The sequence below is a fragment of the Pseudomicrostroma glucosiphilum genome (assembly GCF_003144135.1).
Source record: "Pseudomicrostroma glucosiphilum strain MCA 4718 unplaced genomic scaffold BCV69scaffold_11, whole genome shotgun sequence".
NCBI classification, from domain to species: Eukaryota; Fungi; Basidiomycota; class Exobasidiomycetes; order Microstromatales; family Microstromataceae; genus Microstroma; species Microstroma glucosiphilum.
In genome coordinates this window covers 432319-448078 of record NW_020289923.1, presented here as the reverse complement: position 1 = coordinate 448078, position 15760 = coordinate 432319, and the positions used below count along the sequence as shown (strand labels likewise).

The 15760-nt window shown below is 56.3% G+C and overlaps 5 protein-coding genes across 5 annotated transcripts; 4 read left to right on the top strand and 1 right to left on the bottom strand.

Annotated features, from left to right (window-relative positions):
• Nucleotides 1-80: 80 nt before the first annotated feature.
• Nucleotides 81-2085, bottom strand: BCV69DRAFT_284140 (hypothetical protein). The gene is made up of 5 exons (XM_025492938.1): nucleotides 1825-2085; nucleotides 1539-1749; nucleotides 805-1466; nucleotides 554-719; nucleotides 81-458 (listed from the first exon to the last, which is right to left on the bottom strand). Exons 1-5 carry the CDS (start codon nucleotides 2010-2012, stop codon nucleotides 210-212), a joined length of 1476 nt encoding a protein of 491 aa, XP_025346674.1. The 5' UTR covers nucleotides 2013-2085; the 3' UTR covers nucleotides 81-209.
• Nucleotides 2086-2287: 202 nt separating this feature from the next.
• Nucleotides 2288-3283, top strand: BCV69DRAFT_250755 (DNA-binding protein; the record flags this gene model as incomplete). Its single annotated transcript, XM_025490395.1, has 3 exons — nucleotides 2288-2638; nucleotides 2865-2976; nucleotides 3102-3283. The coding sequence occupies 3 exons, from the start codon at nucleotides 2288-2290 to the stop codon at nucleotides 3281-3283; spliced, it is 645 nt and encodes a 214-aa protein (XP_025346673.1).
• A 293-nt stretch (nucleotides 3284-3576) lies between these two features.
• BCV69DRAFT_290836 (hypothetical protein) lies at nucleotides 3577-7116 on the top strand (the record flags this gene model as incomplete). The annotated part of the gene is made up of 3 exons (XM_025493728.1): nucleotides 3577-5158; nucleotides 5186-6921; nucleotides 7066-7116. 3 exons carry the CDS (start codon nucleotides 3577-3579, stop codon nucleotides 7114-7116), a joined length of 3369 nt encoding a protein of 1122 aa, XP_025346672.1.
• Nucleotides 7117-8796: 1680 nt separating this feature from the next.
• Nucleotides 8797-12048, top strand: BCV69DRAFT_284138 (hypothetical protein). The gene has a single exon (XM_025492937.1). The coding sequence runs from the start codon at nucleotides 9084-9086 to the stop codon at nucleotides 11805-11807; it is 2724 nt and encodes a 907-aa protein (XP_025346671.1). The 5' UTR covers nucleotides 8797-9083; the 3' UTR covers nucleotides 11808-12048.
• Nucleotides 12049-12231: 183 nt separating this feature from the next.
• On the top strand, nucleotides 12232-15620 carry BCV69DRAFT_284137 (DUF221-domain-containing protein). Its single transcript, XM_025492936.1, has one exon. It carries the CDS (start codon nucleotides 12298-12300, stop codon nucleotides 15493-15495), a length of 3198 nt encoding a protein of 1065 aa, XP_025346670.1. The 5' UTR covers nucleotides 12232-12297; the 3' UTR covers nucleotides 15496-15620.
• Nucleotides 15621-15760: the final 140 nt, after the last annotated feature.

The following is a 15760-nucleotide window of genomic DNA, read 5'->3' as shown; positions in this document are numbered from 1 at the left end:
CTGTCATTTGTCCCTATAATGTCACAATTCCACTGCCCGTCGACTAGTTAGTGTGCACTCGTAAAGTCAGAGAAGGAGAACGGACATCAAGTAGATTACAAAAAGGAGTCAAAGGCAGTGTCCTCTCCAGCAGCCAGGAAAGCGAATCAAGTCGAGTCAGGGTATCAAGCACAGCACCATCCATCCATCCCAAGCAGCAACTCTCCGCTTTAAGCATCCCCCTCAACTCCACCAGATGCGGTGCCCATCCTGAGATTTTCATCCCAGTCCCATGCCTCCATCACCACCACTGGTACATCGTTGGCCTGGATCGCCTTGAGTAGCGGGCCAAATTGAGGGTCTACAAGTTCTTGCTCGCTTGCCGTGTGCGCTTGAGAGGGTCGGCCGGCGGTGCGGGCTTTGGACTTGAGAGAGCGTGGAGGGAGGTGGATGGGAGTTGCTTGTGTTGGGTGGTGCAGCTAGAGAGACGCAAGTGGGACAGAGAAGGAGGGGGAGGGGGGGGGAGTCAGAATGTGCCACTTGCGATCTCATCGGACATCCCAAAGAGACCTACCTCTACGCTCTCGAGCTTTCCTCCAGGCTGGTCGAACTGCAATACCACACTCATCTCGCAGCCGTTCTTCTCGGATACCCAGGCCAGGCTGATACGGTTGTCCTCCAGCGCCTCGATCCTTCGTAGACCGAAGAGGGAGCGTAGCAGGCCTAGTGTGGCAATGTGGCTGATGAATGAGGGTTCAAGGGTAGAATGACTACGGTCAGCTTCTCGACGAGGCGATAAATGGCGCGCTTCAAGCGGTGACTCACTTTCCACAAATCCTCTCGACCTCCTTGTCCCTCTTCTTGCCGCCTACGCCCATCTCGCGAGCTTCCTTTGCTTGTCTCTCAGCCACATGGCTCTCGCTCGCCAGACGATCCACCGCCTTGATTGCCGCCTTTGTGTCGCTTCTCAAGCGCTTCATGATCTCATCTGCATTGCTGTTCTCGTCCTCGAGCTGAGCCATGCCCTCTTCCTGACGCTCGATGAAGCGCACGGCTTCTTGCTCCGTCAGTGACCCGACGGGAGGTAGAGCCTCGAGGTCCATCTCCTCTACATCGAGCTCTGTGACGCCGGCGCTGCCATTCGTCCCGCCCTCGCTCTTGATTTTGACTAGCTCAAGCTCCAGGTCGTCGATCTCGTCCAGGAGGGCCTTGGCTTCAGCTGAGTCGTTCTGGATCTGCATAAAGGGCACTGAGACTCGAGCGGCGATCGCGTCGTTCTCCGCTCGCAGAGCACGGACGATCTGCTTGCCTTGCTTGAGCTGGGCTTTGGCTGCGAACATCTCGGCCTCCTTCTCCTTCACGTCCCGGGCAGAGTAGACGATAGCTTCCCTGGGAGGATCAGCCTCCGGGTCCTCTACGATCTCTGTAATGAAGCGGATCTTGGTCTCGTGCTCAAGATGGATGAACTTGAGGTACTTGTAGTATTGCTTTTAGGCAGTGAGACACGAAGAGCGTCAGCTTGAAAGCATCGCGATCATCCTATAGCGACTCTCACTCACCTTCATCTCCCTCTCCTCCTTCTCGAGTCCCTCCGGCCAATCTTGGAAGACGCTCCACTCAATGTCTAGAGGGTTCCATGCTGAGCTGCCATGATGGGCGCCTCCTTCCTCTGATGTCCTCCCTGTCTTGACCTTTTGTCTTGACGCGAAAGATTTGACTAGGTTATGCAGGTTGTAGCCTCCAGAAGACGTGTCCAGTGATGACAGGATCCTAGGAGAGGGAGAAGCCCAGATTTCAGAAAGATATCCTCGTGACAATGACCCAGCGTGCTCATCTCTGTCTCACCTTTTGGCCTCTTCTCCTGCCACCTCTACCCTCTTCTCCTCCCTGGTCACGCCCTGCAGGCTCGTCCGCTTCGATCCTTTCGAGTCAGAGTCTCCCTTGGCCGGGCTGAATTGAGCTATGTTCGTTTGATCCGCAAGCAAGCTTCGTCTGCCGCCATTGACGGTGCTACGTCTCGATGGTCGCGCCATGGTGCTCGCACCTCCTCCTACTGCGCTTCTCCTGGATTTGCGGGGTGAGAGACGATTGGCTGGCATCGATGGCTGATATGAGTGGTTTGGAGGATGAGGAGGGGGTGGACCTAGGCGGGTGCGAGTGTTTATTGCGTGCGGATACGCGACGTGGGGAATTCAAAGTCCGCTTCGCACTGAGTCCAACACCTCCCACGGAAGGGTCCCTCGTCTTTCCACTTACCACCTTCCATCGATCAAGACGATCCTCACTGATACCCACATTCACTTTCAAGATGACTGCAACCGCTCAGTCTCTCGCGACGTCATCGAAGACGCATCTGACCCTCAAGGGTTCAACAGCGATGGTCTCGGAATTCTTCAACTACTCTGTCCAATCCCTCCTCTACCAACGAGGCATCTACCCAAACGAGGACTTTCGACAGATCAAAAAGTACGGTCTACCGATGCTAGTCACAACAGACTCGGGCTTGGAGAAGTATCTCAATGACTGTCTGCAGCAGGTGACTCGGTGGATCGAAGAGGGAAAGCTCACAAGGCTGGTCGTGGCGATTGTGGAAAAGGACTCCGGAGAGACGAGGGAGAGGTGGCAGTTTGACCTTGAGGTGACAGGTACTGGGACTGATGTTCCGGATGGCAAGGAGAATGTCGGGTGAGTACGCACTGTCAGGAGCTCTGGAAGCAGATTGCGCAAAGACGAGGGTGGCATGGTTGCGTGAGGCCTCGAGGAGGGCAAGAGCACATGTCGAGGTCAAGGCGATGTTGGGGCAGTGATCGTGTTGCTGATGACATTGCCTTACTGTGCCCTGCTTCTCCGCTCTTCCCAGCCCTGACGCTGCTCGCAAACCTCAGCAGTCATCAGCGGCATCGAAGAAGACGGATGCTCAGGTGAAATCCGAGATTGCAGCTCTCATCAAGCAGATCACTGCGTCATGTACCTTCCTGCCGATCATTGAAGAGCCTTGTAAGTTCCAGCTGACTGTCACAGAGATTGCTGAGTGCGAGAGAGGTTACTGACAACAGGTCTGGCTCCTTCTCACTGACCTCGTCACATGTTACTCGTTCATCTCGAACCATCCTCTTCCTAAGGCGCCTTCAACATCCTCGCATATACTACTCGGCTAGATACAAATGTCCCTCTGGAGTGGCAAGACTCAGACGCTCGGCTGATCGCAGAAGGCAAGGCGGAGCAGGTCAAGATGAGGTCCTTCAGCACCGGAGTTCACAAGGTGGATGCAGTGGTGGCTTATATGAGGGGCGAGGACGATTGAGCTTCTTCGAAACTCGTCAGCGGCAGGGGGAGAAAGAGAGACCTGCCTCATCATGTACTTGTACCTATACGCTGCTTTTCCCTTCACTAATGGACTTCGTCACCTGTCTGTACGTCTGTACAGGAGCGTCACTCCACGCCCTTTGCCGCGCGCCAAGTCGTCTCTGGCTCTTTCCGTCTGGCGGGGACGCCGATATGAAGTCCACTTGCCGGGCTCACATTCAGCCACCACGACCGCTCAGTCCCACTCCATCTCCCTCGCTCAGCCTTGTCCTCCGATACCCAGACGACAAGATGGAGGATGAGTCGGGCGCCATCTCCCAGCTGGGTTCCCTCGCCCTGGGCAACCTGCTGCAGGAGATCGGCATCGACTCCGAGGCAGGTATGGATCGTCTAGGTCTCGCCCCCAAGCAGCCATCCTCTTCCGCCGCTTCAGCTCTGGGCAAGGACCAGATCTACAACGAGAAGTACGAGGACGATGATGATGATGATCTCATGCGCATGGGAAAGGAGGATGAAGAGGAGGTAAGAAGTCGGCAAGAGGCACAGAGGGCTCTCCAAGATCGCTACGTCCAGAGGGGTCTGGCCTCGATGGGCGGATCCCGTGCTACTGTCCGGGGCGAGACGGATGACTTTGATGACGAGGAGGAGGGATCTGACGACGAAGACGAGCGGCCATACGCACCTCGTCCATTGTCGCCGGACGTTCCAAGCTATCCTCACCAGACTACACACATCAAGGCAGAGCCGGTAGAGGACGATATCTCTCTCTTCGCTCCTCCTACACTTTCCATGCCAGGACCTTCATCGCCTCATCGCCGGCGGCAATCTTCCACATCATCACGAGAGTCTTCGCCGCTCTCACTACGTCTGCCGACTCCTCCGCCTCGGAGGGACGTCAAGGAGTATTGGCCTACCTTCAGCCCTACGAAAGTCCTGGATTTCACCGATTTCTTTGCGGCTCCCAGACGTAAGAAGAGGAGGGTGGCTCAGAGCAAGCCTGTCAAGCTACGACCTACAGAGGGGCGCCCAACACCGCCCATTTCGACTCAAGAGCTGGCTTTACAGCCTCTCACGACGGCAGCCAGTGATGAGATAAGGTACATCAATGAGATCGCTGGAGATCTCATCGAGCAGGAGGAGATCGAAGCGAGGTTGCGGGCTGCCGATATGGATGAGCGTTCGCAGCCGAAGGTTCGGCTACCGCCATCAGCTCTGGAGCTGCCAGAGCTTGACGATTGGGAGTCCCGGATCATGACCGACGAGTTCTTCCAACCGCCAATACTTCCATCTGTGGAGCATCCGGTCAATCGGTCTCTGAATCGCGATGACTGGACGGATGCTATCATTTGGTCAAGCGAGGACGCCCGCGATCCTCGTAAGATTGAGCTCAATACAAGACTGATACTAGACTTCAACGACGATGAGATGATGATCGAGGAGGTCACGCCAGAGAACGACAAGCAGCGGATGGCTTCCTCGCTGCTTGCCTCGTCGGCGCCTATGCTGTCCCGGCGAGCAGCAGAGAATGCTCTCCATCTCGACCCGCTCAACATGAGCAATGATGGCTTTTATGAGCTGTCGAGAGAGCAGCGTCAGCGCATCCAGAGACAGACTCTCGGCGGGCTTGTCGTTCAGCATACAAAGGTCGCCAGGAAGCTTCAGCTTCCCTTCTACAAGACTCGTCTCACCAAGGTCGAAGCTCGCTCCTTCCATCGTCCGGCTCTGCAGTTCCCTATCAACATTCCACTGTCTTTCTCTCGTGTGGAGAAGGCGGGCGGTGCCACGAATGGCAGCCGCAAGAAGGACAAGAAGCGTAGCAAAGACGTTGATGAAGTCATACGCAATACACGAGAGCTGACTTTGAAGGAGCAGGGTGCTTTCGTTCTCTACGAATACTCAGAGGAGCATCCGCCCGTGTTGAGCAAGGTCGGGATGGGCAGTATTCTGGTCAATTACTACCGCAAAAAGGACGTCAAGGACGAACATATACCCAAGGCTGATCTAGGTGAGCCTTTCATTCTCGAACCGAACGACGAGTCGCCATTCCTCAAATTTGGCTCAGTGGAGCCTGGACAGGTTCAGCCTACGTTGTACAACAATCTCGTCCGCGCTCCGCTCTTCCGTCACCAGCCCGCCACGACGGACTTCTTACTCGTCAGATCGACTACCAAGAATCACGTTCGATACTATCTGAGAGACATCAAGAACCTCTTTGTGGTCGGACAGAACTATCCGCTAGCGATGATTCCGGGTCCGCACGCCCGTCTCGTCACCAATGCCATTCGCAACCGCCTCGTCATGGTGGCACGGCGCCTCATCGAGCAGAGCAAAGGAAGCAGGATCAAGATCCATCGCATCATGAAGTACTTCCCGGACCAGAGTGAGCTGCAGATGAGGCAAAGGCTGAAGGAGTTCATGGAGTATGCTCGCAAGGCAGGTGACCCCAATCAGGGCTTCTGGAGGCTGCGTCAGGGAGTGTCCCTTCCGACGGATCTGGAATTCGAGAAGCTGATCCCGCCTGAGCATATCTGTCTCAGTGAAGCGATGCAAGCTGGGCAGAGACAGCTCCTCGATGCTGGCTACACCCGCGCTGCCGAGGGCATGGACGACGACGACGATCCTACGGGCGGCAAAAGCGGAGAAGGTGGCCTTGACACAGAGCAACTACTTGCTCCCTGGATCACAAGTAAGAATTTCCTCATGGCCACTCAAGGCAAGGCGATGCTCCGACTGCATGGTGAAGGTGACCCTACTGGCAGAGGAGAAGGCTTCAGCTTCGTGCGTGTCAGTATGAAGGACGTCTTCTACAAGGCGGGCGACGATACAGATGAGGCTCGACTGGCCGTACAGCTAGAAGAGGAGAAGCGCTCTGGTCACAAGTACAATGTCGCTCGTCAGCAGCAGATTTACCGAGAGGAGATCGAGAGAATCTGGAATGCTCAGAAGACGGCCCTCTCCAACCCGGTGCCGCCAGAATTGACCTACGAAGAAGCAAATCCTGCTCCTACGCCAGAGCCTGAAGAGGAGGAAGCGGACGAGGAAGATGCCGAGGAGGGCAGGACGGACAAGAAGAAGCACGTCGAGGAGGGCAAAGTCCTCCGTATCAAGCGTCAAGTCAATGGTCGTTGGCAGACTGAGATCGTGAGGGACCACAAGGTGATCCAGTCGTACATTGCCTCTCGCCAGCGCATCGCCGACGAAGAGACGACGACGGAGTCCCTCGTGCCTACAGGAGATGCGGCTTTGGATGCTTCGCGCAGGAAGAGGCTCGAGGAGGAAATTGCTTCTCGCAAGCGCAACCAGGAGAGGCGTCTTGCACGACATCACGCCAAGGCCGTTGCAGAGGGGAAGGCTCTGCCTGGAGCCTACAAGAAGCTCATGGCGGACAAGCCCACCACTTCACGCAAGTGCGGACGATGTGGACAGGTGGGTCATATGAATTCCAACCGCTCTTGTCCCCTCTATGGACAGGTGCCGGGGTCAGGAAGTACAGGCGTTGGGTCTGCCGGTGCAGGGATGCCGACGACGGCAGGAGGGGGCCCACTGGGGATCCGACCTGCGTTGGGCTCGCACGACTCGGGAACATTCAACCCAGCTGCTGCGGGTGGAGCTGGGGGCAGTATACCCTCGACTCCCGTGGGGGGATCGATGTTCGGTGGAGCACCTGGCGTGGGAGGAGCAGGGGGGCCGTCCTTCTTTCCGCCCACGCATGCCAGAGCGCCTTCCTTCTCTGGCGGGGCGATGAGCCCGTCAGGTGCGGCTGCGTCGCCTGCTCCCAAGGGTGGGGCTGGGGGGAAGCTCAAAGTCAAGCTGAAGAGGCGAGACGACTGAGTGGAGTATGGCGGGAGGGAGCAATTGTACAATCACATCACACAGTCTGTTACGTTCGGTCACGGCAACAATCACACTTCACACCATCGCTCTTGTGTTGTTGCATGTTTTTATTTCACCCTTTCCAGGTCATACCCTATTCTGCCCAACCAACCACCAATTGCGGTTCTACAGTGAGCTCGAACTAACAAACGGCAGTCTTCACAAGACGACTCGACCGCTAGCCCCTCCCTTTGCGAAGAGCCGAGTGTCGAGAAGTATGAAGAGATGAAGGGGAGAAGGGAGAGCATGGCCTGGGGGCACTTTGGGGTTGATGATGTTGATGGAAGAACTTCGAAATCAATTCACTTGGCTTCTGCGAGAGCGCATCCCGAGGTAGCATTGAGGCTTCGAGGCAGAAGTGACTGCGTCTTAAGGTAGTCCAGCAGAGAATGGGAGCGTGACATCGGCCTCTTGCTGAGAGAGAGCATAGAGAGGTGGAGCATACAATGTCAGTCGTCTGCGCAGACCATGAAGACGTCGAGGAACTCGTAATCGCAACGTACTCACCGAAGCGTCAACAACACCCTCATGCGCAGCTATCCTGCACCCTTCTGCAGTCACGTTGATCCACCCTTCGACCTGTGCTGCTGTCTCGTGACTTGCTGCCCACTTCGTCCAGGCTTATCATCGTGATTCGACTACTTCGACCTAGCCCTCATCTTCCTCCTCTTACGACGAAGTCTCCTCATACGCTTTTTCCCTGAAGAAGTGAGAAGAGAGGATGGAGAGGTGCGACAGGTCAGTACTCGCTATAGATGTGATTGGTGCACGTAGGCGAGCTATACTCACTCCACTTAGCTCTCATCTGGAAGAAAGTGAGAAATGGTGCCAGAGATGGGGTGCAATGGGAGCGAGAAAGGTCAGTCACATGATCATAGCATACTAGATTACTCTACTAGAGGTTTGCTACTGACTTTGGCACTTTTTGATAGTGTGGAAAGATGAAAGCTGTTGGTAGTGAAGAGAAGGAAAGGGAGACGGGAGCGGTCGTGCCCATAGACCATATTTCCAGTCCCTGCGAGCGGGCCAGGCTGCGCGCGGCTGCCGCTGCTGCGCCAAGGACGGATCGGAAGCAGTGACCCGGCTGGCCCGCACTCACACAAGTGTACATCACTTTGCTCGATCTCCGGGGAAGCCTCTCCCTCGCTTAGAGGCACTAGCTGCGTTCAAGGGTACATTGGTGCAGATACGACAACCAGCTTTACTTTACGATCAAGGGGCTTGCACTCTTAATTGCTGCCTTCCTCGTTAGCAGGTCGTGCTCGGAAGAAGTACCATTGTAGGCTGCGAGCCATTCACGTAGATGCGCTCGCATTGGTTCACATCCGAAGATGGTGATGCTCCGTGCCCAGTGTTGGTGCTTTGTACGGCTGTAACTGACCCTTTGTGCGAAGCAATGGTGCTGGTCATCATCGTCGTCGCCAGAGGGCCACGCTGTGCCGTGCGGTGCGTGCCTGTGGGCCCTCCGTGCATGGCCTCGTTCCGCCGTCGGCGCCTTGTTCCGTTCCGTATGTTTGCCATGTGTTGCCTCGCGACCCGAGGCGCGTGTTCCTGTGGTGCAGCGTTGCTCGCAGGGGGAGAAACACAACCCCGCCTTGTGTTTCCATTTCCAGCCACCCGTGTTTCACCAGCGCCCCTCGCTACTGTCCCTCCGCCGACGCCTGCTGCTGCTTGTATCCATCCTTCCCCCTTGCACCCTCATACACCACTCATCCTACCCCCCATTCACCTACGCCATCCCCCACACTCTCTTACCTTCGTCACGTTCCTGCCGAGCGACTGCAGATCAGCCAGACAGTACGACTGCCCTTTCGCGTAACAGGCTAGGCCAATCACGCACAAGGACGCAGCCGGTCAATTACCAAGCTCGACGTGAGCTTTCACATCTCCCCCTCATCTAGCGAGCACCCCGCCCCTTCGTCGCCATGGCAGCACCACGGTACGTCGGCATGCTGCTGCCCAATAGCCACCAACAACAGCAGCAGCAGCATGACTTCAATATGCAGTATCAGGCACCCCACCCTCAGCAACTGTATCAAAACAGTAGCATGGCGCCAGCCGGCAACTACCATCCCCATCTCCTTCAGCAGCAGCAACAGTACGCCCAGCTCCAGTTTGCCAATGGCAACCATGCCCTCTCGCATATGCAAAACCCTAACCAGGCGCAATTCTATCAGCATCATGCCACCGCCCCAGTGTTTCAAGCGAACGCGGGTCCCGTGCCACCTCATCAGATGCAGCAGCAGCACTCAAGGAGCCTTGAGCATGGTCAAGACCAGAACATCCATCACTCGCACTTGCTGGAAGCGAAAGCTGGTCCTTCTTCTGCTGTCCATCAGCAGAGGTGGGCCTTGATGGACGATCATTCGTCGTCGAGAATGTCAGCCGAGACCGACTGGATGGAAGAAGAGGATTCCATGGACGGCACCGGCAGTGCCAACGGCGGCAATATGGACAGAGACAGAGACAACTTCTCATGCACTCACTGTGACAAGACATACAAGGGCAAACACGCCCGGTCAATCTGGAGGAGACATCTTCAGGACAAACACGGTATTCCATTATCGCATCAGCCTAGGCGGACGCGCTGGGATGCCGACGTCAACCGACCAAAGAATGCAGAAGAGCGACGAGAGCGGATGCTCGAGTCCAAGAGGAGATGGGCAAGGAAGAAGAGGGCAATGGACAAGTCAGAAGGAAAGGTCAAGAGCGAGGAAGACGCTATGACCCCGGACAGTGCAACATCGACGCCTGCCGCAGATGGGGGAGCAACCGTGAAGAAGGAGGCCGGGATCAAATCCAGCCGGAAAGATAGGAAAATCAACGCGAGCTCGGTTCCACCTGCCGATGTACCTGCGGCTCTGCCTGCATCGATGGCTGCGCCAGCTCTTGCTAACGGCAGCGGTGCTAGCGATGCAGGTGTCAAGCGGCCCAACCTCGTAGCGCCCGCTGCGGGAGAGACAGGCGCTGCTCATATACCCTGGTCCTTCGGAAGGCAGTCTCAGATTGCGGTCACGTCATCAGTGCCCTTCACTTCGGGCCTGGGCGGCGCATTCGCATCGACGAACAATCTGCCATCTCCCGGAGGAACACCTGATCGCAGAAGAGGCGGGCGCCACAATGCATCTCTGAGCGTTCAATTCAGCCCTACTGCTATCGTCGGCAGCTCGTCAGGCAGTCAGATTCCTCTGACAACCCCTTCACGCCTAACTTCTGCTTCACACGGCCACTCCATGTCGCGCTCGATCAGTATGGGCTCAGTGGGGACGAACCCAAATCCTTTCTCCCTGGACCACCACAAGATCTCACCAATTGCTCCAGCCAGGCCTCTAGCTTCAGCTCGCAAGGCGCGTGGCTCCATCAGCAGCCATGGACGAGTGCTCAGCCTCGCGCAACCCGACCTGGCGATGTCACCCACACGCCCGCCTTCTGCTTCTCGTCATCCCTCTCTCCGAGGCGCATTCCCATCTCTGCTTGATACCCCTAATAAGCACACCATGGATGATGGACTCCTGTTGGGTCAAAACATTTCCGAATCGCGCTTTAGTCTTGGAGGTGGAGCGAAAGGCGATGACGAGGGTAGTGGCGAGCTAGGTGAATCGGCGATGAAGGATGAGCCTCGCGCGGTCAAACTCGGTAGCAGCATTCTTGGTCATCGAAGGAAGTCTTCTCGCCTGTCAGCCTTGCGGGGCTCTTCGGACGATGAGGGGAAGCTTCCATCTGCCGCGCTCACTTCGCTCACAAACGACCGGCCTCGGCGATCACGCAAGCCTACAAGCGGCGAGTCTGGCTTCGATGACAGTGGGCTGTGCTTGACGGGCATGACTCCCTTCCACAAGAGCATTGGCCGGCAGCTCAACGGCATCGGAGGCATTGGTGGCACTCCTGCTTCCCACGGTCTGCTGGACTCGTTCCCTCAAACTGTAGGGCGGCCAACGCCCTTCAAGAGAGGTCATCGCAAAGGAAATAATTCTTCGGCAGACAGTTTGGACCTTGAAAGCTTCCCGCAACCTCGTGACGCCTTCTCCTCGCCCCATCATCCCAACCTCGCCCACTCCCTCGGACTGGCTCCCCAGTCTGCTCTCCGCACTGGATCTACTTCAGGTGGCGGCGCGACGGCTGCCTCCGCCTTTGACTTTGGCGGTCTCGGCGCGAGTCCTTTCCAGCATGCGAGCATGATGGGCATGAGTCTGGGCTTCACGCCTTGGGAGAAAGGAAGTGGTCTCCTCAGCCGGAGGGACAGTGTCGGATCCAGTTGGCCGGAGAGCATCCGCAAGCCTCTCACTGGTGCACTTCGCTTCGAAGCCGGCCACCGTCGCTCTTCCTCAGTCCCGGCCCTCGATCAAGACGATGAGGGAGCGGATGACGATGATGAGGGTCCGACCAGCACGATCAAGGGCTCACCGCGAGGCAAGGAGAATGTCAACTCGTCAGCGTCCAAGGCTGGTCGCTACCATCCCAGCCTCGTAGAGACGCCCAGTAGGCCCAGTGGCAAAAGTCGCCGAGGCGGTAGTAGCATCAAGAGGAAGCACGGCGCCGAAGAGGATGACGATGATGACGAGGGAACCCTGTACCCTCTGCGTTTCTCGAATGTGGGCAACAAGAAGCAGAACACTGGAGCTCGTGCCGCTACCGTTGACGCGCTCTGAATTGTGGACGTAGCGTGCTCTTTAGGGGACTCACCGCTCCGAAAGACATCGTCTTGATTCCTTAGCCGTCCTCTGACTCACAAACAAATATTGTACTAGTATCTTGGGGACGTGTTGTTCTTATTATTCTTCGCATAGTGACCTTCGCATAGGTCTTCTTGTCTGTAACTCCAAAAAACTCCTCTTCCTTGCTATGCAACATGCCAAAGCAATCTGTTCTCAATGACAGCTGCCGATCGATATATGAAGTGTCCAATATTTGATTGTGTGCCTGAGCATAGACGAGCTTGTCTCCTGCAATGTCAGATGACGAAGATGCCGCCAGTGCTTCCGTTGCAGATTCAATCTCAGCCCCCGCACCGTGACGCACTTCACAGCTCCTCCCGTTGGCCTGAGCTTGGTCTGTCGTATCTTCTTGACCTTGCGATTGTGGCATGGCTTAGTATCACCCTAGACCTGCCAATCCCCTTCTACGGTCTGCCTGCCCGCCATGTCAGAATCGCCCGGCGATAGGCCGGACATTGGACTGCCCACCACGCGCTCCTTTACCGGTCCATGGCTCTCTCAGCAGCTCCTACTCACCTTCCTCCTCGGTCTGACCTCCTTCGTCAGCTTCTCCCTCTTGGTCAAGCGCAAGGGTTGGAGAAGCTATCTCGCTCCTGTTGGGAGACAACCTGTCCTGGCGCAGGGTGAAGATCCGCAGGCGGATGACCACAGGCTGAATGACGGGTCGAAGTTTCGTGTCGGGAGGGTGTTGAACTCGATGGGACTTGAGTGGCTCGCCACGACAATCTATACTTCGGACTCTGCCACTGCGTATCTGGCTGGACCTCCAACATCATCTATCGATACGCTACACCTCCTCAAATTCTTCCGATTCGGCACACATCTCTTCCTGTGGCTGAGCATCTGGTCGCTACTCATCCTCATGCCGGTCAACTACAGAGAGCATGGCTGGATTGATGGAGTGAGGCCGGGGGACGATGAGAGGAAGGGAGAGGAAGGCGGAAATGCCCTATACCGCCTTGCTAGCGCTTTCAAAGGACATGCAGAGCCCGAGGATCCGGTTCCTGTGCCGCCAGGACCAACACTGCCTGCACTCAAGGCTACGACTCTTTATGACAGCACGCATCTTTTCACGACCTACTTCGTTACAGGTGCACTTTTGTACCTCCTCACATCACATACCTCATCCTTCCTCGCTCAGAGACAACGTATTCTACACGCCCTACACTCAAGTCTCGTATCGCGCTCAATCCTGGTCCGCTCTCTGCCTCGTAGCTTGCGCTCTTCAGAAGCTCTGCAGAATTACTTTGGCACTACATTGCAGATGTCTGCTTGCAATGCGTGGGTCTTGCCCGATGTAGGGATGGGCCTTCGAAAGCTGCTCAGAGATCGAGAACAGGCATTGCGCAATCTCGAGAGTGCGTGGGTGGCATGGGTTGGAAATCCGGTGCGGCCGGAGATGAGCGCAGAATGGCAGCCAGCATCGATTGAAGAGAGGATCAAAGAGCGCAGCAAGGCCATCTTGGCGGGTGAAGAGTTGCTACCTTCCCGTGGATGGCTAGTCGAGACTGCCGATTCTGGCAATGGTACCATTGCGCTTGGGGAGAGGGAAGACGAGGAGACACCGCTGCCATCGTCAACTAGCGCGAACTCAGCGGTAGACGACAGAGTTCCCCCAATCGATAGCGACCCGGCATACGGTCCGCCCTCCTTCGCTCACAAGCGCCCAACTCGTCGCTTACACTACTTCTCGCGACAGAAGGTAGATCTGCTTGCGGACCTTGAAGCACGTTACCTCAAGTTGGATGTTGCTGTTGCCCTGGTCCGCAAGAAGATGGTCGAAGGAGACTGGAAGGCAATTGGCGTAGGCTTCGTCGAGTTCAGAGAGGTCAAAGATGCGCTGGTGTCGGCTCAGGCTCTCTTCTTCGAGAAGGAGGCCACTTGCCGCTCTGTGATGGCACCCGACTGTCGAGATATCATCTGGCGCAATGTTGGCGTTCCTACTGGGGAGAGGCGACTTCGTCAATTTTTCATCAGCGTGTGCATTACGCTGCTCTACCTCTTCTACTTGCCTCCCCTGCTCTTCTTGGGATCATTACTCTCACCAGCATTCCTCAAGAAGTACATTCCCGATGTCTGGAAGATCTTGTCTGTCTCACCTCGTCTCGAGGCACTGGTGAGCACATCTCTCCCGTCTCTGGTGCTCGTTGGGTTCAACGCTGGTCTGCCGATGCTGCTGGAAGCTACGTCCATCTGGCAGGGAGTCAAGACCAAGAGCGGCGTCGAGATGAGTGTGCTGAAGAAGTATCACATCTTCCTCGTGACTTCGGTCATCTTCATCTTTATCATCACTGGGACTGCATTCGGGGTACTTCTGGATCTCAGCGCGAATCCTATGAGGATCTTGGACAAGCTGTCCTTGTCGCTTCCCCTTGCCAGGAACTTCTCCCTGTCGTACATCATCCTGCAGGCTCTGACGGTGCTGCCACTGCAGTTGCTTTCTCTGGCGACTCTGATGATCTCGCCCATCTACGTGGTCGCTGCACGCACTCCACGAGACCATGCAGAGGCGCATGCAGCGCCAATCTTCAAGGCAGGAACAGTATACCCTCAAGCTCTCATCGTCGCTACTCTTGGCCTTGTTTACGCCATCGTCAAGCCGCTCGTGACGATTTTCGCCACCCTGTACTTCGCGATCGGGTACATTGTCTTCAAGTATAAGCTCCTCTACGTCTTCTACCCGCCACCGAGCTCGACGCAGCAGGCACTCACGAGTGTGACACGCCCACGCATGATCTTTGCCATCTTCCTCTTCCAAATCTTCCAATTGAGCCTGTTCTCCGTACACGGACAGGTGCTCATGGTCGTTTTGACGCTGCCGCTTATGGCCACAACGGTCTGGTACGGAAGATTCCTGGACAAGAGGTTTGAGAAGCTGGAGCTTTTCGAAGCTCTTGAGGGAGCTGTGCTAGCTGATGCAGCGGAGGCGAGGGGAGGGTTCACAGATGGGGATGTAGCAGAGGGAATAGCGACTCCCGACGATCGCAAGAGGAAGCTCAATACGGAGGCGGACGCAGCAATCAGAGGTGACGCGATGACTCCTCCTTCTGGCGGAGGCAACGAAGCCCACTGGGGCTCCTCGACGGACGATGAGCAAGACGAGCAGCCTTGGTCATTCAGCAACCGAGCATTTGAGACTGGCACCTCGACCCCCTCGGAAGTCAGCACCCCGGTGCTGAACGCGAGCGCAGCTGGTGGATCTTCCAGTAGCGGAAGCGCTCTGGGCAGGCAGAAGAAGATCTGGTCATCGCCTTTCGCCAGGCTGGGGCGGAAGGGCTCTTCGCAGCGTACCACCACACTGAAAGCCGACACTAATCGCCAGCGAGCAGTCTATCATCGTCCCGATTCAAAGTACACAAACTACCGCGAGCCCTCTTCTGATAGCGGAATCGACTCTCTGCCTGGCCTGTTGGAGCGCGCTTCTGCGTCTAGCTTCAGCAGGTCCGGTAGGAGGTGGTCTAGCAGGGCGCAGGATATTGGCGAAGAGGAAGAAGATGTGGGCGATGAGGAAGATGATGAGGTGGAGGCGGTCGCGGAGGACGAGCAGCTGGAGACCGAGGAGACGTACGAACATCCGGCCATCAGGGGAACCTTGAAACAGCTGTGGTTGCCAAGTCGTTAGGGTGGGACATCACGAATGAAAGAATCGCCATATCCGTGTTTTCATTTCGCACATGGTGATTTACTGCGTAGCAATGATCTATTTCGTGCGTCTCCACTCAGAGAAGAAGATGTCACCTACGATGCGAAGCATTCGGCGTTCACGATGGCCTGCTCACTGCGTACCCGGCGCGCCCATGCTCCCTGACAGCCAATCATTTACCATGCCGAAGTGACCAGTCGTGGGTAGGAACGGAAGTGTGGAGAGGTCTCCATTGTGGCGTGGG

Excerpts from the sequence above, each read along its gene's own strand:
- BCV69DRAFT_284140 (XM_025492938.1), bottom strand. The coding sequence starts at position 2,012 with ATGGCGCGACCATCGAGACGTAGCACCGTCAATGGCGGCAGACGAAGC. Across the intron at positions 1,750-1,824 it reads GCAGGAGAAGAGGCCAAAAG|GATCCTGTCATCACTGGACA; the intron begins GTGAGACAGAGA and ends TCCCTCTCCTAG. Across the intron at positions 459-553 it reads GAAAGCTCGAGAGCGTAGAG|CTGCACCACCCAACACAAGC; the intron begins GTAGGTCTCTTT and ends GCGTCTCTCTAG.
- BCV69DRAFT_284138 (XM_025492937.1), top strand. The coding sequence starts at position 9,084 with ATGGCAGCACCACGGTACGTCGGCATGCTGCTGCCCAATAGCCACCAA.
- BCV69DRAFT_284137 (XM_025492936.1), top strand. The coding sequence starts at position 12,298 with ATGTCAGAATCGCCCGGCGATAGGCCGGACATTGGACTGCCCACCACG.